Below are 22,860 nucleotides of genomic sequence, written 5' to 3' on the forward strand. Positions count from 1 at the left end.
CGGTGTGCGGGCTTCTCATTGCGGTGGCTTCTCTTGTTGTGGAGCACAGGCTCTCGGTGTGTGGGCTTCAGTAGTTTTGGCACGCAGGCTCAGTAGTCGTGGCTCGCGGGCTCTAGAGCACAGGCTCAGTAGTTGTGGCACACGGGCTCAGCTGCTCTGCGGCATGTGGGATCCTCCCAGACCAGGGATCGACCCCGTGTCCCCTGCACTGGCAGGTGGATTCTTAACCACTGCACCACCAGGGAAGTCTCTGGCTTCCTTTTTTATTCTCTTAATGGTGAATTCTGATGAGCAGAAGTACTTGATTTTAATGCAGTCAAAATTGTTGCAGCTTTCTGTATCCTTTTTAAGAATACATTCTTCTACTTTTTTTTCTTCTTGAAGATTTATTGTTTGCCTTTCACATTAAAATCAATAAGCCCATGCACCTAGAGCCTGTGCTCCGCAACAAAGGGAAGGCACTGCAACGAGAAGCCCGCGCACCACAACGAAGAGTAGCCCCCACTCGCCGGAACTAGAGAAAGCCCACACGCAGCAACAAAGACCCAACGCAGCCAAAAATGAATACATAAATTAATTAAAAAAACTAAAATCAACAATTCACCTGGAGTTGATATTGTGCATGATGTGAGGTAAGGATCAAAATTCATTTTTACCACGTGGACATGCAACTGAGCCAGCACCATTTATTGAAAAGACCATCCTTTCCCCGTTGTTCTGCAGTGGCACGTTTTTCCTAAATCCAGTGTCCACATACAGGAAGGTCTGTTTCTGGACTTTCTAGTCTGTTCCATTGGTCTATCCGTCTGTTGGCTTTCTGGTGCCAATACCACATTGCCTTAATTACTGTGGCTTTATATTAAGACTTGATGTATGGTAGAGCAAGTCCTCGAGCTTTATGCTTCTACAACATTGTCTTCGCCCTCTTGGCCCTTTGCATTGCCATAAAATATCTTAAAATCAACTTGTTACCATTTAAAAAATGACAAATAGGTAAATCTGTTGGGGTTTTGATTGGGATTACATTGAATCTATAGCTCAGTTTGGGGAGAATTGACTTCTTTGCAATATTGAGCCTTCCAATCCATGAACATGACATATCTCTCTACTTATTTAGGTCTTATTTAACTTCTCTCAATGTTTTATAGTTGTTTTTGTTTTCTGTGTAAGCCTTAATATCTTTCAATTTTCCCCTAAATATTAGAATGTTTTGATGCTATAGTAAATGGTATTATTTTTCCTTTTTTTTTTTTTTTTTTGCGGTATGCGGGCCTCTCACCAACGTGGCCTCTCCCATTGCGGAGCACAGGCTCCGGACGCACAGGCTCAGCGGCCATGGCTCACAGGCCCAGCCGCTCCGTGGCATGTGGGATCTTCCCGGACCAGGGCACGAACCTGCGTCCCCTGCATTGGCAGGCGGACTCTCAACCACTGTGCCACCAGGGAAGCCCGTAAATGGTATTTTTAAAAATTCTATTTTAATTGTTTATTGGCAACTGGTTTGTTTTTAATCTCATGAAAACGGAACTCTGTTACTCAGTGCTTCCCTATCTGATGTGCCATGAAACACCATCCTACTTGTTCAAGTGGTCTGCTAAATATGTTGGGAAAAGCTGAGTTAAACAAGTTAATCTAGTTTCTTCACTGCAGGACTTCTAAAGTCTTTAATGTGCTAACGTAATATTCCTCAAACTTACTTGGCCAGACTTACTCAATATTCAATGAATATAGTCAGGTATCATTCAGGATAAAAGCACAGAAAACAGCAATTACTCTAGGTGTTTTAAGCAGGAGGATTTAATAGAGGATGCTTATAAAAATCACTGGAGAACCCCAAGAGTAGGTGCTTGGCTCAGCTTCTAGGAATGGCTCCCAAATGTCCACAAGATGGACCCTCCCAAGGCAGGCACTGCCAGTGAGGCCACCACTGGAGCTCCTCAGCCCGCAAACCCTTTACTCCCACTGCCCCAACCACAACTGCCTCTCAGTACCCACGAGGTTGAACGCTCGATGTGCTAACGCTCCAAACCCTCACGTTTCCATAGTCATAGACATTACCTGTCGCCACAAAACAGCAAAAGTAAAAAAAGGAACAGCTGAAAACGGTCTCCATGCTTTCACCCTCCAAACCGCTCACAAGCACCTCTGAAAGGTGACAGCAATTTTGCATCCAGGACCACAACCTGCAGCTCTCTGCAGGATAAGAGGACACCTAGAAGGAGGGGGAATGCAGACTGAGCTAAGTGACAGCATCCACCACAACCAACCAAGTGCCTGGTGTATAGGCCGGGCACCCTTCTAGGCAGAGAACACATCTGTGAGCTAACAGGCTAGTAAGAAAGCCAGGTGTTGAACAAGTTAATGTGAGTACCCGCTCCCCACCTCTGACGGAAGTGCTATAGCCATCTGCCAAAACGAGTGTTTTCTGAAACATAGGGTGATCATGTCTCCCTCTTGGTACTGAAGGTAAGTGTTACATTTATGCTTCACTTCTATCAGTTACATACGACGTCACGGCATGCATTCTGCATATTAATTTTACCTTCATCTTATTGTTTCTCACTCATTTTGCCTATGTTCCTATTTCCTGATTTACTTTTTTTTTTTTTTTTTTTTTTCTGGTACGCGGGCCTCTCACCGTTGTGGTCTCTCCCGTTGTGGAGCACAGGCTCTGGACGCACAGGCTCAGCGGCCACGGCTCACGGGCCCAGCCGCTCTGCAGCATGTGGGATCTTCCCGGACCGGGGCACGAACCCGCGTCCCCTGCATCGCCAGGTAGACTCTCAACCACTGTGCCATCAGGGAAGCCCCCCTGATTTACTTTTTATCGTATTTTTGTAAGGTATCTTAAATCTTCCTCCTTAAAAAAGGACAGATATAAATCAATCATCTGTGTGAAACCCCAATGTTCACCCATGAGGAGTTACCCCACTCACAAATTCCTTCCACTATCATTTTTGTTGGCTTCACAAATTTGATAAAGTGCAAAACAGAAGCACTCATTTCATTCCTGGTTTCACTTTGGTAACCAGAAGACTGGAGGGAAGATCAAAGGTTGAGGCAACAACATGTTCTTTGAAATAAAAAATTAATATAACATGCTCTACAGCATTTCATGATAATTGGTTTTATTAACGTAGAACAATTAATGCTAGCCATAAAAGTATATCATTACATGTGTTATTATTACAAGTTAAAATTTATTCTCTGTTCCCTGTATTGCCATTTAACTGGAAAAAACAACAGACAAAACTTGTCAACCTTACAGTCCATTTGAAATTGATTCAACTGAAAGCAATTAGCTTGTTCAAGAATGACAATATAAAAGAAAAGTATACACTGGAATGTATTACATTCTGGCCCAACAAACAGGTTTGATTCATTCTGGCTCATAAAGCATGCTGACGGTGTTTATGATTTTGAAAATTCACTGAAACTTTTTGCCTGAATTGAATCCTCTGTGATGCATGTTCTTGAGTTCTACCCATGACTGCCACAGTAACAGTCCTGGGATCAGAACCCAAACACCATTGAAAAATACCAGGTAGACCCAAAAGTAGAGCCAATTGTTGGTGTTGAGGTTGGGGCTTCCCATAAGCCAGTCTGGGCAGAAGGTCATCCACCCGCCATACAGTTCACACACACACAGGGTGATCTGTATGAAATGCCTGTTAGAGAGAAAGAGACAAGGGATGAAACTGTCAGCAGCATCAACAGTCTTCCACGGCAGAAAACCTCCCTGAAGTTGGACCTCAGGTTTTACGTAGAGCTCCTTTGATGGGGCAAATTGATAATTAATGAAGACCCATGCTTTCCTTGGAGAAGCAATAGTGCCTTTCCTAGAAGATTATCCTCAGAGTTAAAGAAGGTCTCTTGGGTATCCTGTCCTATTCTTCGGAAGATTTGGTGAGGTCACAACTGACCCGGTAAAGAGAGACCTGGATGTGAATCTCTCTAGGAGCCGCAATTTCACCTGTTGTAAAAGGGAGAATAATAGTCCCTTCCTCGAATAATATTGTGGAGATTAAATGAGATACGTAGATAAAGCACTGTGCCCGGCACATATTCAACAATGCATATGTGTTAAATGTTTGAAATAATAAACAAATGGGTGCATGTAGTAAATCTACAACCACGATCATGGAGTCAAAGACATGGAAGGCACCCAGGAGAAACTTAATTCTTCCTGCCAACGCTCTATGTAAAACTGGGTGGGGGAAATTGGATTAAATGACCTTTGAGGTCTCTTTCAAATCTGAAATTTTATGATGAAGCTTTACATAAGACTTCTTCGTTGATCCAAGATGGTGGAAAATGGAATGCCGTTGTGCCTACTTGACACTGTTTTAGGGAATTGTCCCCAGGATAGCAATCTGTTTGTCCCAGGTCACCCCGTCCCTAAGATGGAGAGGAAGGAAAGGGAGGGAGGAAGCGGAGTTCAAAGTTCCAGGGTCTGATTGATGGATGGTTAATCTACCATCTTTCTGTTTCGTCTCCTCACTCTTCTGCTTTCCTCATACCCTCCATAGCCTGCTTCTGGAAAGATTTCTTATTTATCTTGCATGTCTACCTCAGAGTTACATGAGAGATTTTTCTTTGTGTCAAGCGGAATGGGAGTTTTCTAGAATGAGTTGGAGGGAAAGGATGCAAATATTACCTTTTGATTCTCCAAAATACTGGTGGCAAATCATCCAATGCTGTCACCACTGTGCTTGTCTATACAGCACCTAGGTTGTCAATACAATCATATTTCTCATATTTTTTTAATTTTGAATGGTCTGAGATTATCCTGGTGGCACCATGATCCTTAACTAATATCTAACAATTTTTGTTTCTAGTCTACTTTTTGTCTAACAAAGAACTCTGGTCATTATCCCCTCCAAATGTCACACTGGCGTTGGGACAGCTAATGTTCCTCCTCTTTTCCGTAGGACAGGAGAAGAGCACTTACCGATAATGTTTCCCTTTGACGATGGCATAAATGAGAACCAATGCCAGAAACCCTCCCAGGACGACAGTCAGAATTTCCAAAGACACAATGGTTGGATCCAAATAAAGCCATCTTGCGTCAGCTTTGCCATATTCTTTCCCTGAAAACAAAATACATTTTGTTACTCATCTGGCAATCATTTTTATGACAGAGGAAATGACCTTTTTTTCCCCGTTAGGAGGAGATAAAAGAGTAACTACCACTCTCTCTGTAGTCTTCATTATGCCTTAGTGGAAGGCAAGAGAGGCCCTATGACGAAAACGCATTTGCCACCGGACACAAGTAATAACAACAATATCATGTTATATTTGTAAAATGATTTGCATTTTCCAAAGTGCTTTCACACGCGTGCCCTCTTCACCCTCTCCCTTTTCATCGTAAGCAGCAGAATTCTACATCAGTTTGACACAGTCAGACTTTGCAAAGATAATCTTTAATAGTTATCTTGGTAAATGCATTATAATTCCTTACGTCAAAATTTCAACATGAAGTCTGTATTAGTTAGATGTGGGAAAATTATTATTAAGGAAATGTTTATAAAAAGACACATGTTTATTAGGGATTGAAGAGGAATTGAGTGCTGGGGAGGCAGCAGGGAGGGGAGGGGAGGAGAGTAACACAGCCTGGACTACAGAATGAATCCTAAATGGACAAAGGAGCATTTCGGTCTGCTACAGGGACAGAATTCACTAACACAGCTACCACGAAATTGTGCTGACCAGGGAGCAGGTGTGCCCTAAGAAATCTTTCCAGGCCCCGTTATCAGGATGCTTACTTCTAGGAAGTACCATGAGGTCAGATAGTCTTTTTAGTGAAGGACCAAGGGCCATGCACTAGGTGAAGTCATATTCCCCTCCCTCCCTCCCTCCTTCTCTCTTCTTTCCTTCCTTCTTTCTTTCTTTCTTTCCTTCCTCCCCACCTCCCCCCCCCACCTCTGTCTCTCTTTCCTTTTTACTTTAACAAAGTAATACGTGCTGGTCCTAAGATCTCAAATAACCAGAAGAAAAAAAACCCAAAAACCCTCTTCTCTCCCTTTAACTACTGTTCTCACATTACTTAGAAAAGGTATGAATGGTCAAAAATTAGCTGCGTGATCTGATTGGTCTGAGCAGCACAAAGCAATAGTCTCTTTTTTTTTACATCTTTATTGGAGTATAATTGCTTTACAATGGTGTGTTAGTTTCTGCTTTATAACAAAGCTTATAACAAACATATACATATGCTTATAACAAACATATACATATGCTTATAACAAACATATACATATACATATGCTTATAACAAACATATACATATGCTTATAACAAACATATACATATGTTCCCATATCTCTTCCCTCTTGCATCTCCCTCCCTCCCACCCTCCCTATCCCACCCGCTAGGTGGTCACAAAGCACTGAGCTGATCTCCCTGTGCTATGCAGCTGCTTCCCACCAGCTATCTATTTTAGGTTTGGTAGTGTATATACGTCCATGCCACTCTCTCGCCTTGTCACAGCTTACCCTTCCCCCTCCAACTTAAGTGTCCATCATCGGATGAACGGATAAAGATGATGTGGCACATATATACAATGGAATATTACTCAGCCATAAAAAGAAGCAATAGTCTCTTAATGGTTAGAGTTAGGATCCCTCCAGGGCCAGGGACAAAGGGTTCCCATGAAAGGCTGTCCCCAGAGAAAGGACACGCCAGTAAACACTATTAGCTATTTAATAAGATAACACACAGACACACGCTGAGCGGAGATTCTGTGAAAGGCCAGACGCAACTGGCAGACAAGGCAAAGCCGTCCAGCCTGTCCTTAGCCGACTGCCTGCCATGACCTAACTGGAAAACATCATAGTGAAAGTAAAAGTTTTCCCTATAAATTTAAACATAGATACAGGGCTTCCCTCGTGGCTCAGTGGTTAAGAATCTGTCTGCCAATGCAGGGGACACAGGCTCGAGTCCTGGTCTGGGAAGATCCCACATGCTGTGGAGCAACTAAGCCCGTGTGCCACAACTACTGAGCCTGCGCTCTAGACCCTGCAAGCCACAACTACTGAGCCTGCACGCCACAACTACTGAAGTCCACGTGCCTAGAGTCCATGCTCCGCAACAAGAGAAGCCACTGCAATGAGAAGCCCACGCACCGCAGCAAAGAGTAGCCCCCACTTGCTGCAACCAGAGAAAGCCCGGGCGCAGCAACAAAGACCCAATGCAGTCAAAAATAAATAAATAAAATAAATTAAATTAATAAAAAAAACCACATAGATACAATAGGTGAAATATACTATCTAGTGTAGCCAAAATCTAAGAAAATATCACAAGTAAAAGGTCAATGCTTTAGGAGCTAAGAGATTAGTGGGTGTTTAGACATTCACAAAAATAACCCCATTCATTCATTCTTTTTTTAAAAAAATTTTGATTTATTTATTTTTTGGCCACGTGGCATGTGAGATCTTAGTTTCCTGACCAGGGATCGAACCCATGCCCCCTGCATTAGAAGTACAGGGTCTAACCACTGGACCTCCAGGGAAGTCCCCTTCATTCATTCTTTAATTCAACAATTTTTTTGTAGTGTATAGACGCCTCTATGCTAGGTCTCAAGAATGCAGCAGCGACCAGGACACAAAGTCTGCTGCTGGTGGTTCATACTGTAGCGAGCTCAAACCATGTAATAAGTGACGGGGACAGAGAATAGGGACATGGAGAAAAGGCACTGCACAAGCTAGGAGATGAGGTGTTCTGATCGCTTCCTCTTCACCCTACATGCGAGGGAAGGGTTCCCGCCCTGGGCTCATGCGGTGGCTTAACACACAACAGATGACACTGGGCAGATGAGGTTGACGGCCGTTCCTTAGTCACAGAACACTCGCAGGCTCGGGGAGAAGCACACTGTGCCGCGTGGGGCTGCCCGAGGAACTGCAGTGAACGAGGAGGGACTGCGGGAGGTAACACCTCTGCAGTAACACCAGGGCGGGTGACCCCTGGTCCCCGCGGCAGGATGTGATAGGATTGTCTGAGTAATTCTGAGGGCTGGCAGGGAACTGAAGCCGGCTCCTCAGGGGTATGCAGGCACCGTGCTGGTTCCGGAGACCAGGAGGGCTGCTTGTCTAGGGACCTTATATGAGGAAGCAGGGTGCAGAGGGGCCTGGCACTTACGACATCTGAGGCCCTCTGGATTTTACCAGACGTCAAGGCACACATAATCTGGGATCTTAATCTCAGGCCTTTCTCTTAGTCCCGTACCTTCCACAGTGTCAGAAATCAAGGCTTTGGATTGGGATGAAGGTGAGGATGACCAGCAGGCAAGATCAGCGGGCAGCCCATCCTGATTTCTGTCCTGAAGGGCACCTGGTCCAGTCTCAAGGGCCAGTTGGATGAGGGTGTCATATAACAGGACCCCCGTGTGGCCTGTCAATTGCTCCCCCTTGGGGAAGTGTGTGACGATATGTATGAACTGAAACACAGCTCCCATCCCCTAAACCAAAAGGTCTCTTCTAAATTACAGAAATAAAGCACATTTGCACGAAAAAAAAAATTTCAGGGCTTACATCACAAGAGGCGAGCCTTGAACTGGGGGAGGGAGAGGGTATCTCGGGGAGGAGTTTGAGCAAAGGCCTGGGGCTGAGAGCGCTAGGTGTGTCTGAAACTGCAGGAAATTCAGCAAAGCTGAAGGAGACAGCGTGTGTGTGTGTGTGTGTGTGTGTGTGTGTAAGTGAAAGTGGGGTGAGGGGGGTGGGGACAGGCACTGGAAGCAGGCCCTGCTATCTGCTGGCCCCAGTGGATCAAGCCTCTGGCATCTCCTCATCTACTGCTTAACCTTGACCAACTCTTTGCAGGTTAAACACCTACAACAGCGAAAGGGCAAATAGAGCATTAATAAACCTGATGATGTGATCCCCATCCTTTATTTTGTGACTGACTGCCAGGCTCAGGAAGAGGTTTAGAGGGAAAGATGCACACGAAGGGCTGGAGGTTTCCAGTAGCCAAGCCACGGCTGTGCCCTTTGCCACAGAGTGGAGATTAGGGGCACAACTCTTCTTGACCAAACACAAGGCAGCCTCCTCCAAGCCCTCTTCTCCAAAAGGTCTCGACCTTGGGCTCTGTGCTTGGCCCACTTAGTCCAGTTTCAACAAGAATCCTGCTGCGTAAGTTTAGTGAAAATCCTTCACTCTTGGTCTCTGATCACTACCCCCAATCCCCAGTTTTATTGAGATATTACTGACATACAGCACTGTGTAAGTTTAAGGTATATGGCATAATGAATTGACTTACATATATTGTGAAATGATTACCACAATAAGTTTAATGACATCCATCATGTCATATAGATACAAAAAAAAAGAAAAAGAAAAAATGTTTTTTTCCTTGTGGTGAGAACTCTTAGGATTTATTCTCTTAACAACTTTCAAATATGCCATACAGTAGTGTTAATTATGTGGTACATTACATCCCTAGTACTTATTTATCATAGAACTAGAAGTTTGTACCTTTTTTTAAAAAATAAATTTATTTATTTTTCTATTTATTTTTGGCTGCGTTGGGTCTTCGTTGCTGTGTGCAGGCTTTCTCTAGTTGCGGCGAGTGGGGGCTACTCTCCGTTGTGGTACATGGGCTTCTCATTGCGGTGGCTTCTCTTGTTGTGGAGCACAGGCTCTAGGCACACGGGCCTCACTAGTTGTGGCACGCGGGCCTCACTAGTTGTGGCTCGCGGGCTTAGTTGCTCCGCAGCATGTGGGATCTTCTCAGACCAGGGCTCGAACCTGTGTCCCCTGCACTGGCAGGTGGATTCTTAACCACTGTACCAGCAGGGAAGTCCAGAATTTTGTACCTTTTGAACATCTTCATCCAATTCCCCCACTCCACAGTCCTTGCCTCTGGTAACCACAAATCTGATCTCTTTTTCTATGAGTTTGGGTTGTTTGTTTTTTAGATTCCACATATGAGATATTACAGTTTTTGTTTTTTTCTGTCTAGCTTATTTCACTTAGCATAATGTCTGCAAGGCCCATCCATGCTGTCACAAATGGCAGGATTTCCTTCTTTTTATGGCTGAATAATATTCCACTGTATATATACACCACAACTTATTTATCCACTCCTCTGTCAATGGACACTTAGGCTGTTTCCATGTCTTGGCTATTGTAGATACTGCTGCTACGAACATGGGAGTGTAGATAATCTTGATATCTGATCAAATTCCTCATCTCCCACCCTCTGTATCTTAATACCCTGGCCTGCCTTCAGCAAGGATCCTGTTGAGTCAGTCTATCAAGAGTCCCACAGCCTTGATGTTTCTTCTCAGTAATTTTCCATCCACTGACCCCAACCCTGCTCCTTGCCTATGAATCTCCACCTGTCCTTGTATTTAGAGTTGAGCCCAATCTCTCTCCCATTGCCATAGTCCCTCTTGAATAAAGTCTTCCTTACCATCTTTAACAAGTTCTACAACCTGCTGAATCAAAGGACAGTCCACAGATCAATATATGGGAGGCCCTACCCCAGACCCTCTGAATAAAAATCTGCATTTTAACAAGAACCCCAAGCAATCTGTGTACTTTAAAGTCCAAGAAGCACTACTTGACATTATCTACTAGATTTTCACTTTCACACTAATAAAGGGTATCTCCATTAAATGAATTTTCACTTTTTTTAAAAAAAATAATTAATTAATTAATTTTTGGCTGCGTTGGGTCTTCGTTGCTGCACGCAGGCTTTCTTTTTAGTTGCAGCGAGTGGGAGCTACTCTTCGTCTCATTAAGGTGGCTTCCCTTGTTGTGGAGCACGGGCTCTCGGTGTGCGGGCTTCAGTAGTTGTGGCACATGGGCTCAGTAGTTGTGGCTCGTGAGCTCTAGAGTGCAGGCTGAGTAGTTGTGGCGCACGGGCTTAGTTGCTCCGAGGCATGTGGGATCCTCCCGGACCAGGGCTCGAACCCGTGTCCCCTGCATTGGCAGGAGGATTCTTAACCACTGCGCCACCAGGGAAGCCCGAGTTTTCATTTTTTGAAGGTGAAAATGTAGACTGAAGATGACTGATAAAGATCGAATTAGATATTTGCATTTCATGGGACTGAGCCAAATCTGGGCTGTTTGCTTTCTCTGAGGCTGAGCAGGGCAGCCGGGGTAGGAGGACAGTGACTTGAGCTGGAATTCTCAACCCCAGACTTCCCTAGCAATTCTCAAGCACAGTTTAATCTGGCAGACTCGCCAGAAAGCTGCACAGCTGCATATTCCTTAGCCCGTGGAACTGAGCGGGTGGCCTCAAGATGTGGGACTCAGGGCTTCCCTGGTGGCGCAGTGGTTGAGAGTCTGCCTGCCGATGCAGGGGACGCGGGTTCGTGCCCTGGTCCGGGAAGATCCCACATGCCGCGAAGCGGCTGGGCCGGTGAGCCATGGCCGCTGAGCCTGTGCGTCCGGAGCCTGTGCTCCGCAACGGGAGAGGCCACAGCAGTGAGAGGCCCGTGTACCGAAAAAAAAAAAAAAAAAAAAAGATGTGGGACTCAGGCGCCCTGAGCTACCATGGCTAGGACCTGACAGACATCAAAGATAACATGTGTTTTGCTTTGGGAAGCACTAATTGTGGCTGACTCAATTCTCTAGAAGAGTTTTACAACACTAGTGGTGAACAGGAGTCCGGATCCTGGCTGGAGGACACGATTTCAGAATTGTGGGAGAAATGAGATAAACAATGCAGATTTTCAGATGCAAAATCTGAAAGAAGTTATCCTGCACAAGGCAGCTCTATAATAGTGGCAAAGAATCCAGTTGCTGCACAGCTCATTTATTTGTCAGTACTGACACAGCACATTGGAGGTGGTTGATACTGACTGACTGAATGTTGATTGATTTACAGCAACATGACGAAGATAGGGAAAACTAGTTAATATCTCTGCAGAGCAGGAAGATTTCTGGAAATTATCTACAAGACCATATGTATATACATATATATGTGTACATATATATGTATATATATGAAAGTTAATAATAAAAATATGGAAAACACCCAGTTTAAATACTGCAAACTCCTCAATCTGCACTCACTATAAACATTTGAAATTATAGGGCTTCCCTGGTGGTGCAGTGGTTAAGAATCCGCCTGCCAATGCAGGGGGACACGGGTTCGAGCCCTGGTCGGGGAATATCTCACATGCCGCGGAGCAACTAAGCCTGTGCACCACAACTACTGAGCCTGTGCTTTAGAGCCTGTGAGCCACAACTACTAAGTCCGCGAGCCACAACTACTGAAACCAGCACACCTAGAGTCCGTGCTCCGCGACAAGAGAAGCCACTGCCATTAGAAGCCGGCGCACTGCAATGAAGAATGGCACCTGCTTGCCACAACTAGAGAAAGCCCATGCACAGCAACGAAGACCCAGTGCAGCCAAAAATAAATAAATTAAATAAATAAATAAAAACAAAAATTTGAAATTATAGCTTTATTGAGATATAATTCACATGCCAGACCTGTGTTTTTAAATCTGTTTAAAGTGTATAATTCAACAAGTTTTAGTATATTCTCAGATTTGAATCACCACAAATCATGTAATTTTATAATGTTTCTACCTCAAAAAAAAAACTTGTACCCATTATCAGTCACTCCCCATTTCTGGCTTATGATCCCGTCCCCTCCCCACACACCCAGGCAACCACTAATCTATAATTTTTCTCTATAGATTTGCCTAACCTGGACATTTCATGTAAATAGAATCATACAGCATGGGTACAGGTACTCATTTAATTGACAGCCATACTTGCAATTAATCCCTCAAACATGGCAAATGCAAACGTTTTAAATTACTTACACAATGAAGCGATCAAGGCATCAGAATCTGTGATGTTTCCTACCAAAGACAAGTAGACAAAAGGGCCTTCCTAGAGAGAAGAAAACGAAAACATGCTCTAATTTAGCATCACAACCACAGGATGGTACCACAGTGTGGCCAGCGTCCCCTGCCCCGCCCCACACCACACAGTCCCAGGGTGCGTGCGTGGGTTCCTAGAGCCTGGCTCCCTGAACTTGGAAATGGATATGTCCAAAGGGAATGTTTATATGTAATAAATGTCAGTTTTCAATGATTGGCATTATAAAATCAGAGGTGTGCCCTGATGGGGAAAATATAAGTTGAAGATTTTGCACAAGAAAAGAGCTTAAATGGTATATTAAATAAGCTAGACTCTGGGTTAATCCAGGGATTTTACACCGTTGAGAAGTACCTCACAGTACTTCATTTTGTCTCACCTCAAAAAAATCCAAGATCTCTCTTAACAAAAGTGGCATTCAAATATCTGTATCAGAGCCGAACTAGTTCTTTTTCCTGCACAAGGGCAAATTTAGGAAAATTAGAAATGCTTACAGGCTATATTGAAAATTTAAGGTAATGAAATAGCTGCAATTATACTTTGAACAAATTTTGTTCCTGGTCAATACAACCCTTCTCATTTCTTTTTACCAAAACAATCACTTATGTGACATCAAAATTGTGTCTCCGCCTAATCCCCGAGGTCACTTCTGGTACAACTTCCCAGAGGCAACCACATTTAACCACTTCTGTCTGTAGTTCTGGCAACCATTTTCATAACATGTAATATACTTATATTACTATTTCTTTAGACATTATCAACTGAAAATCATCCTGAAAAATTACAGTATAATTTATGCTGTTCCCCTTCCCCTTCCCTTCTTCCAATTTTTGATACTAGGGGAGGAAAAACTTCCTTCTACCCTCTTAGGTTCTGTAGCTGGCCTAAGAATTAACCGACATAAACAGATTAAAAAGAAAAGCATACATATCATATTTAATATTTTTACATGTACATGGGAGTCTTTGAAGGGAAAATGAAGACCTGAATAAGCTGTTAGGCCCCAAAACTTATATGTCTTTTTACACAAAGAACAATAAACTGCAGGGATGTGACAAGACCAAGGGGCTTGAGCTGAGGACAGTAAATTGTGAGAAAGTGACTAGGAGATACGTGGGGAGAAAGTAATGGAAGACAAGGGTTATTTTGGTAGGTTTATTTGTACAGGACCACTTCAGCACTGACACCCAGTCCCCAGTGATAAGAATGTTCTTTTCTTCCTGGTAAAGGGAGGGCACCTTTCTCATGGGAAGTTCAAAGACCTGATTTTAGGTAGAAAGAGGGAGGTCAGAGAGGCCTTCCTGCATCTACAGTTTCTCAATTGCCTTCAGTTCAAAATAATCAATATGCCAAAGGGGTATATTTTGGAGTAGTGTATTCTGAATCCCTTTAATAGCTATATGAATTCTCTTTTTTTTTTAAAAAATATTATTTATTTATTTATTTTGGCTGTGCCGGGTCTTAGTTGTGGCATGCAGGATCTTTAGTTGTGGCATGCGAACTCTTAGTTGTGGCATGAGGGATCTAGTTCCCTGACCAGGGACTGAACCCGGGCCCCCTGCATTGGGAGCTTGGAGTCTTACCCACTGGACCACCAGGGAAGTCCCTATATGAATTCTCTTTAATTCTTCTATTAGTTATCCAAATGTGTAACTTATGTAGTAAACTTTGGGGAATTCCCTGGCGGTCCAGTGCTTAGGACTCCTTGCTTTCACTGCCGAGGATGTGGGTTCAGTCCCTGGTCAGGGAACTAAGATCCTGCAAGGCGCTTGGTGTGGCCAAAAAACAAAAAAAAAGTAAAACTTAAAGCCTCAGCTTACCCACTCATCAATGTTGTGCAGTATTTGGACTTCTTACGATATCAGACAAGCATGAGAACACCCACCATCCTCTCTCCCTCTCCTCCCCATTTCCAACTCTCAACCTCTGTCCACTTTGCTTGTATGTTGTTGAAATTGACTGCATTTCCATTCAATCAACAGCATTTACAACATGGTGATTATGTAAATAGTGTTCACTGCAATGGGCCACAACTTCTTCCTCTACAAACCCCGTATTTTTGTCACTTAAGAAGAATGTGGCAAATGGAATATTTTTTCTTACACTCATACATTTCTCAAAATCAGGCTACATTTTATTTTATTTGTTTCATGCTACAGTTTAGTTTGCTTCATATCTGGGCCATGACTTTGTTATAAGATATTTTTGTTTATGCTACAGTTTGTAATTGCCTTTCTTCTTCTCTAATTGAGAGAAGAAACCTGACTTTCTCCCCATCTCATTAATACATCTTCCAGCTTTTTATCCATTCCAATCTTTGCTGAACAGAGGCTTTGAAACTGGTTTATTTTCTCTTTTCTTGACATTCTGAAAGTTACTTAATTGGTAAGTGTGGTTTATTACAGAGCATATGTAAAAATTATATTCCTTAAAGGAGATTTTAAAAAATTACATGTGAGATAAACAATGTTTTTAAACAAGAAGTACTCCCCATCCACTCTGCAACTCCTTATTTTCACCAATTGATCTTTTATTTTTTTTTTTTGCAGTACGCCGGCCTCTCACTGCTGTGGCCTCTCTCGTTGCGGAGCACAGGCTCTGGACACAGAGGCTCAGCGGCCATGGCTCACGGGCCCAGCCGCTCCGCGGCATGTGGGACCCTCCCGGACCGGGGCACGAACCCGCGTCCCCTGCATCAGCAGGCGGACTCTCAACCACTGCGCCACCAGGGAAGCCCATGATCTTTTTATTTTTAGCAGAGCCATAGGAAATCCACACCACTTCCCTGGCATGACCTGGGAACTTTCTAGACAAAACACATCCACTGACCAGCCAGTAGGGGCCACAAGACTGAGCTGAATTTGATCCTCTCTAGGCCTCAGTACATCTATCTGTGAGATGAAGGACTTCCCAAAATTAGATTGTTGATCTCACCCTAAAACTAGATGTGACTTCCACTAGCAGCCTCTTCAACTGGGGCCATCAGCAAACATGGACACAGACGTCCAGTCTAGAATCTTTCCTCAGAAGCAATTCCCTGGGTAAGAGCAGCATGGAAACCTGGAATCTATAACATGCAGGGACCCAGGAGTGTATACCAAATTTGTTCCCTTTTATATCTACCTGTTGGAGTTCTACTCCTTTTTCAAATCCCAGCTCAAACCCTCCTTTTTCCAAGAAACCTTCCCAAACTTCCTGGTACAAATTAATTTCTCCCTCTCCCTTGTTACTAAATTTGTGTTTCTGTAATCAACTGTCTGCTGGTGGTGGATCTCCAGTGCCCATTAGATCATACATCTTGGGGGCCTGGGATGTTGTCTTCTCTGTCTTAGAATCCTCAAGAACCCAGGGTGATATTTTGTGTCTGCTAACCTTGATTTAATGACAAGTCCATGTAATGAATTACTTAGAAAGAAAGGTGCCCTGTGGGGCTTTTAGAAGGCACTATATATTTCTTACTGTATTACTACTCTAAGTGTAAAGGCAGTATAGCATATAAAGTATAATGAACATATCCACCCTCCAAATGCTGATCAGATGTTACCTCCTCCAGGAAACAAGCCTTCACTAATTCTCTTGATAGGAGGTAGATGTCTTTCCTGAACAGAATCCTACTTATTTGTCTCCTCCTCAAAACCATCAGTTCTTTAGGGTAAGTCTTTGCCTTTGTCTCTGTATTCCAGATGCCTGATAGATGGGACATGCTAATAAATGCTTACTAAAAGAATAAGAAATAAAAGGAAGGGTGGAGGGAATGAGTTAAAAGAAAAAACAAAACACAAACCCAATTTAATTAGAAAATGGGCAAAAGAAACGAAGAGACATTTCACCAAAGAGAATATACAGGTAACAAATAAACATATGAAAAGGTGTTCAACATTGCTAGCCATCAGGGAAATGCCAATTAAAACCACAATGAGAGTACTTCCCTGGTGGCGCAGTGGTTAAGAATCTGCCTGCCAATGCAGGGGACATGGGTTCGAGCCCTGGTCTGGGAAGATCCCACATGCCGCGGAACAACTAAGCCTATGCGCCACAAGTACTGAGCTGCGCTCTACAGCCCGCAAGCCACATCTACAGAGCCCACATGCCACAACTACTGAAGCCCACATGCCTAGAGCCCGTGCTCCACGACAAGAGAAGCAACCACAACGAAGAGTAGCCCCCACTCGCCGCAACTAGAAAAAGCCCGCACACAGCAACACAGACCCAAAACAGCCAAAAGTAAATAAATAAGCCACAATGAGATATTACTATCTATCTGTCAGAATGTCTAAAATAAAAAATAGTGGCAGTACCAAATGCTGATGGGGATGTGGAGAAAATGGATCACTCATACATTTCTGGTGGGATGAAAACGGAACAGCCTCCCTGGAAAACCTGAGTTTGGCAGGTTCTTAAAACTAACATGCAATTACCATATGATCTAGCAATTGCACTCGGGCATTTATCCCAGAAAAATAAAAACTTATGTTCACACAAAAACATGTACACAAATGTTGACAGCAGCTTTTTTGGTAATAGCTAAAAACCAAATGTACTTCAAAAGGTATATGGTTAAATAGACCACGGTACATTTATACTTTGGACTACTCCCCAGCAATAAGAAAGAACCAGCTACTGACACACTCAGTACCTTGGATGGATCTCCAGGGAATCATGCTGAGTGAAAAAGTCAACCCCGAAAGGTTACATACTCTATAATTCCATTTATATAACACTTTTTGGAATGATAAATTTTAGAAACGGAGGACATATTAGTGGTTTCCAGGGTTAAGGGGTGGAGGGAGGGGAAGTGCAGGTAGTTACAAAAGAAAAACACTAGGGATCTTCATGGTGTTGGAACTGTTCGGTATCTGACTGCTGTGGTTGAATACACCAGCCTACCTGGTACAATGGTGTAGAACTTAACACACACACACACACACACATAAGTGCAAGCACAACTAAGGAAATCTGATTAAGGTCAGTGGATTGTCAATGTCAGTGTCCTGGCTGTGATATTATACTATAGTTTTGAAAAACATTACCATTGGAGGAAACTGGACAAAGTGCACAAGGGATCTCTGTTATTTTTTAACAACGGTACATCAATCTCTAAATTGACCATAAAGTCAATTATTTCTAAAAAAAATTATTAAAAAACCCAGACAGGTAGAAAGAGAGACATGGAAGAAAGAGCAACATTACTAATTAATAACATTAAACAAAATCGTCAGGACTTTTTTTTTTTAGAGTAAGCTGGGCCCTGGCCTCAGACAGCTTGTTATCTAGTTGTGTTACACTGACATTCTGCTCAATAATGATTGGAGGAAGAGGAGGGAGCAGTGGCTGGGACAGTAAGGGAAGACTTCCAGGAGGAAGCGGGCCTCTAGGCCTGTGTACAAGCTGCTCTTCCACCTAGAGTACACATGCCTGGCTTTCCACCCACCCCCAAAAAGTATGTAAATATTATGGATTTTAAAAATCACGGTAAAATATACATAACATAAAATTTACCACTTTACCCATTTTAAGTTTTAAGTATTCAATTCAGTGATATTAAGTACATTCACACTGTTGTGCAACCGTCACCGTCATCCATCTCCAGAACTTTTTCATCTTCCCAAACTGAAACTCTGTCCCCATTAAACAATAACTTCCCACTCCGTCTTCCCCCCAGCCGCCGGTGGCCACCATTCTATCTCTGCCTCTAGGACTCTGACTACTCTAGGTACCTCATTTATCTTTTGTGTCTGACATTTGACTTAGGATAATATCCTCGAGGTACATCCATGTGGTAGTATGTGTCACAACTTCATGTCTTTTTCAGACTGAATAATATTCTATTGTATGTATACACCACACTTTGTTTATCTATTCATCGGCTGATGAACATCTAGGTAGGTTGTTTCTACCTTTCGGCTACCATGAATAAGCTGCTATGAATACTGATGTGCAAGTATCCGTTTGAGTCCCTAGTTTCAGTTCCTTTGGGTATTTAGGTAGAAGTGGAATTGCTGGATTATATTTAAAATTTTTTTTAAAATTTTTTATGTATTTTATTTGTTTTTTGGCCACGCGGCATTTGGGATCTTATTTCCCCGACCAGGGATCGAACCCGTGCCCCCTGCATCGGAAGCGTGGAGTCTTAACCACTGGACTGTCAGGGAAGTTCCTGTTTTACTTTTTGAGGAACCCTCATGCTATCTTCCACAGTGGCTGTACCGTTTTGTATTCCCAACAGCAGTACACCAGAGTTGCAAATTTCTCCACATCCTTGCCAACACTCGTTATTATCCTTTGCTGTTGCTGTTTTTCACAATAGACATCCTAATGGGTGTAAAGTGGTATCTCATTGTGGTTTTGATTTGCATTTCCCTAATGACTACTGATCTTATGGCTTATTGGCCATTTGTATTATCTTCTTTGGAGAAATGTCTGTTCAAATATTTTGCCCATTTTTTAACTGTTTATTTGTTGTTAAGAATATAAATATTTTTCAGTGGAGAGATCACCACTTGGTACTTGAACTTGATGGGCTAGACTGCCCCATGGGCATGAGTAACCGATTATTCTGCTAAAGTCAAAGCATTTGGCAGAGCAGAGTAGGGGCCACTATCAAAGGGCAAGATCTGCCAGTCCATCATGGGGAGCAAGGGGTCTGCAGCGAATCTTGAGTGCCTTTACTCTCTTGTCACCTGATAAACTCCTCTGCAGTCTTTATTTATTTATTTTTAATTCATTCATTCATTCATTTATTTTTGGCTGCACTGGGTCTTTGTTGCTGTGCGCGGGCTTTTCTCTAGTTGCGCCGAGCGGGGGCTGCTCTTTGTTGCGGTGCACGGGCTTCTCATTGCGGTGGCTTCTCTTGTTGTGGAGCATGGGCTCTAGGTGCGTGGGCTTCAGTAGTTGTGGTACGTGGGCTCAGTAGTTGTGGCTCGTGGGCTCTAGAGCGCAGGCTCAGTAGTTGTGGCGCACGGGCTTAGCTGCTCTGTGGCATGTAGAATCTTCCCAGACCAGGGCTTGAAGCCGTGTTCCCTGCATTGGCAGGCGGATTCTTAACTACTGCGCCACCAGGGAAGCCCACCTCTGCAGTCTTTAAAACCCCAGTGACTTCTTTCCACTGTGCTACCTCTTGACCTGGACACAATTTTACCACTCACTTACCAGACTGCACAATAATGGTTTACTTTTCTGTCCATTTCTCCTTCTAGCAAAGCTCAATGGCAGGACCAGGTGTTGATTAATGTAATTTACCTGGAATACATGGATGGTGAGCTTTAACAGACAATCCTAGGCTGAATCTGCAAACTTTGTACAGCTATCCTTGAATCATGTAGAATTGGCCGGGTCTCCTAATTTCTCTGTCTGCAGTTTTTTCTTAGCTATAACAGAGATGAAATTGATCCAGACACATGGTTTTCAAAGGTCTTTGGGTAAAACATTCTCTATATGGAGAAAATGCTCTTGTGTGAAAGGAGAAATAGGATGGCCGCAGACTTGGGGCAGGTCTGGGGGGTCAGTGTAGACCTGGATGGTGCGATGGGTCTTCACAGGAACCCTGCCCTCGTGCTTTATGTAAAAAGGGCGCCGAACAGAGGCACACACACGTGGCTTTCCTTCATGACATAGGCCATGTAACGTTAGCATTAGCAACTACCTGATTCTTCCCCCAAAACAACTCTAAGGGCTTCTAACCCTTCCCTACACCGTCAAGTCCTGGTATGTCGCACCACAGGAAGGACACTGAATTTAAAGCCAGGAAAAGAACAAAGTGAAAAGGGGTAAGGTGTCAATATCAGGGTTCCAGGGAACTGATGTTCCATCTCTGGAAGGTTCTGTGATTCTAGGCTTGGTCTGATCTTATCCTGTAAGGAACTCACCATGAGAAACGTAAATTGACAAACACAGGCCCACTACTATCTGCTGCTGAATCTCCACCAGTAGTAGACTCAATGCAAAACTGAGCAAATCAGGGCCACAAGGCAGTGGTCCAGCTTCAGAATGAGACCAGCTCTTATGAGCCTAAAGATTCTTTGGGGGCTTCTGAACCAGATCTGTTCTAAGCAAACAGGCCTGAGATGGAAGTCCCTGGAAACATTAGTTGCTATTTGCCAAGGGTCAAAATTATCTGTAGAGAATGGAAACAGACTTAGTTCCTCCCATGAATTCACATTTTATATCAAATGAGCCATAAAGCACTCTTTCTTCCCCCTTAAAATTATTTCTAGGCTCTGGAACACGAAGTTTATATTAACTTGCAGAATAAGCTTGGAAGGTTATCAGCTCCAAAAGTCTTTAATCATAGTGTACGGTGAAGAACTAGCCAACCGGAACTAAAATTCATGTTTGAGCTCAACCGCTACCTGGAGATTTTAAGGATCAGATGAAAGGAGCCTGGCAAGCAGCAAAGGCCGTCAGGAGGGTGTTGCTATAACTGGGAAGTAGGGCTTGAACCGGTGTACGGGTGAGAGCCCCGTGCTGCGCGCTGGAGAGCTGGGTGAGCTTGAGCAAAAACAGGGACAGTAGATTTTATTTCTTACAGTCCCTGCTACCTTGACCTCGCTGAGCTTCAATTCCCTAATCAACATAAAGGAACAGAGTAAAGCTCTCAACAGATGTTTGATGTATGAATGAAAGAGTGGTGAGCAGTGTTAGACTAGATCCCCATCTTCACCTTTTCAGAGTGCCTCTTACTGACTGGAAGCCCGGAGTGCAGCACTTGCTCCACTGACCTCACTGGTGAGGTCGATGAGCAGCGGCCTGTGTGGGTGCCTGTCAGGAGAGGGTCAGGTGTGGAGGGAGGGGCCCCATGGAGGATGGTGGGGTCAGAGCCTGTTTAAGCCCCAGCCTCTCCAGTGGGAACGGGCTGTGCGTCCTACACCTGCCGGTGCTCATCAGCCCTGGGAAGAGCAAGCTCGTGGCGACCTCCAGGGTAGATTCCCTGAATGACTGGCTGGGCATGAGGATGTCTTCAAGAATTCCTGTGCTATTATTGTAGTAATTCCTACCATCGTCTGAGAGGCAGACACCTGTCCCCTAAGAAGCACAACGTGACTTTTCAGAGATAGGCTTACTCAGGACGTAGGAGCAAAATGATAGGCGGTCTGGATTCCCGTTAAAGGACTTGAGCAATAACAAAAGAAAAAGGGGGAGGGAGGGAGAAGAAGAAAAAGCAAGTGCATCAAAATTTGAAAACGCCAAACCTATTCATTATACTATTATCTCTACATTTGTGAATGTTTGAAATTTTTCACAGTAAAACTTAATTTTAAAAAGATATATAGCACCTTGTCAGAAAAGAACTGTTGCCCCTCGCGTTTCTGGATTCCTGACTCAGGACCCCGTGGTCCCAGAGGCCCTTGGCCTTCACGCTTCTAACACACAAGTGGGGCCCCCGGACCACGGTCAGGAGCACCTGGGACTCCACAGCCTGAGCTTCAGCTCTCCCAGGATCCCCTCTAGACCCCAAGCAGCCTGGGTGTTGGGTCTGGATCAACCGGGGCTGGCACAGCTGAGGTGAAACCAGATGAGGGGTGCAGCACACTGCATGCAGAGCGAGCACAGCACAGCAGTAAGCCGTTTGCTATCCTTTTCCCCTTCGGATGCACTTTAATATCAAACAAACCGGTGTTTCAACAGTCACTGCTATGAGTCTCCAGATTACTCCAGCCTCAATAAACCACAGGGCAAACCTGCTCACCTTCTGCCAGCCCCACAGTGTCCTACACACACACAGACACACGTACACGGACACACGGACACTTGCACAAAAGGGATAAAAAGTAAGGAGAGCCAATGGTCATGACCAAAAAAAGAAAGGGAAAAAAGCTCTCATTATTCACACTCCGTTTTCAAATTACCTATGCCCTTCTGGTGAACGACCAGCCATCAAAATGCCAGCCCTGGTGTCTGGCTCTGGGTGACACGCTGAGAGAATTCTCTCTTGTTGTCCAGTTAAGTCTGCAGAGAAGCTGTGCAGAGTGGGCTTTTGCAAATCACGCTGATAAGGGCCTTTTCCTGTCACAGCTCACCTGTCCTACCC

The 22,860-nt window shown here is 43.9% G+C and overlaps 1 protein-coding gene across 1 annotated transcript in view; it reads right to left on the reverse strand.

The window, feature by feature from the left end:
* Positions 1-3,117: 3,117 nt before the first annotated feature.
* Positions 3,118-22,860, reverse strand: part of EBPL (EBP like) — a 43,087-nt gene continuing 23,344 nt past the window's right edge. The window contains exons 2-4 of the mRNA XM_082675921.1: positions 12,776-12,845; positions 4,952-5,090; positions 3,118-3,668 (exon numbers count right to left, since the gene is read on the reverse strand). Coding sequence (XP_082532047.1) covers positions 3,428-3,668; positions 4,952-5,090; positions 12,776-12,845 — 450 coding nt within the window. The 3' untranslated portion in view covers positions 3,118-3,427. The remainder of the gene's footprint in view (positions 3,669-4,951; positions 5,091-12,775; positions 12,846-22,860) is intronic.

This window comes from Grampus griseus, assembly GCF_964374135.1.
Source record: "Grampus griseus genome assembly, chromosome: 18".
NCBI lineage: Eukaryota > Metazoa > Chordata > Mammalia > Artiodactyla > Delphinidae > Grampus > Grampus griseus.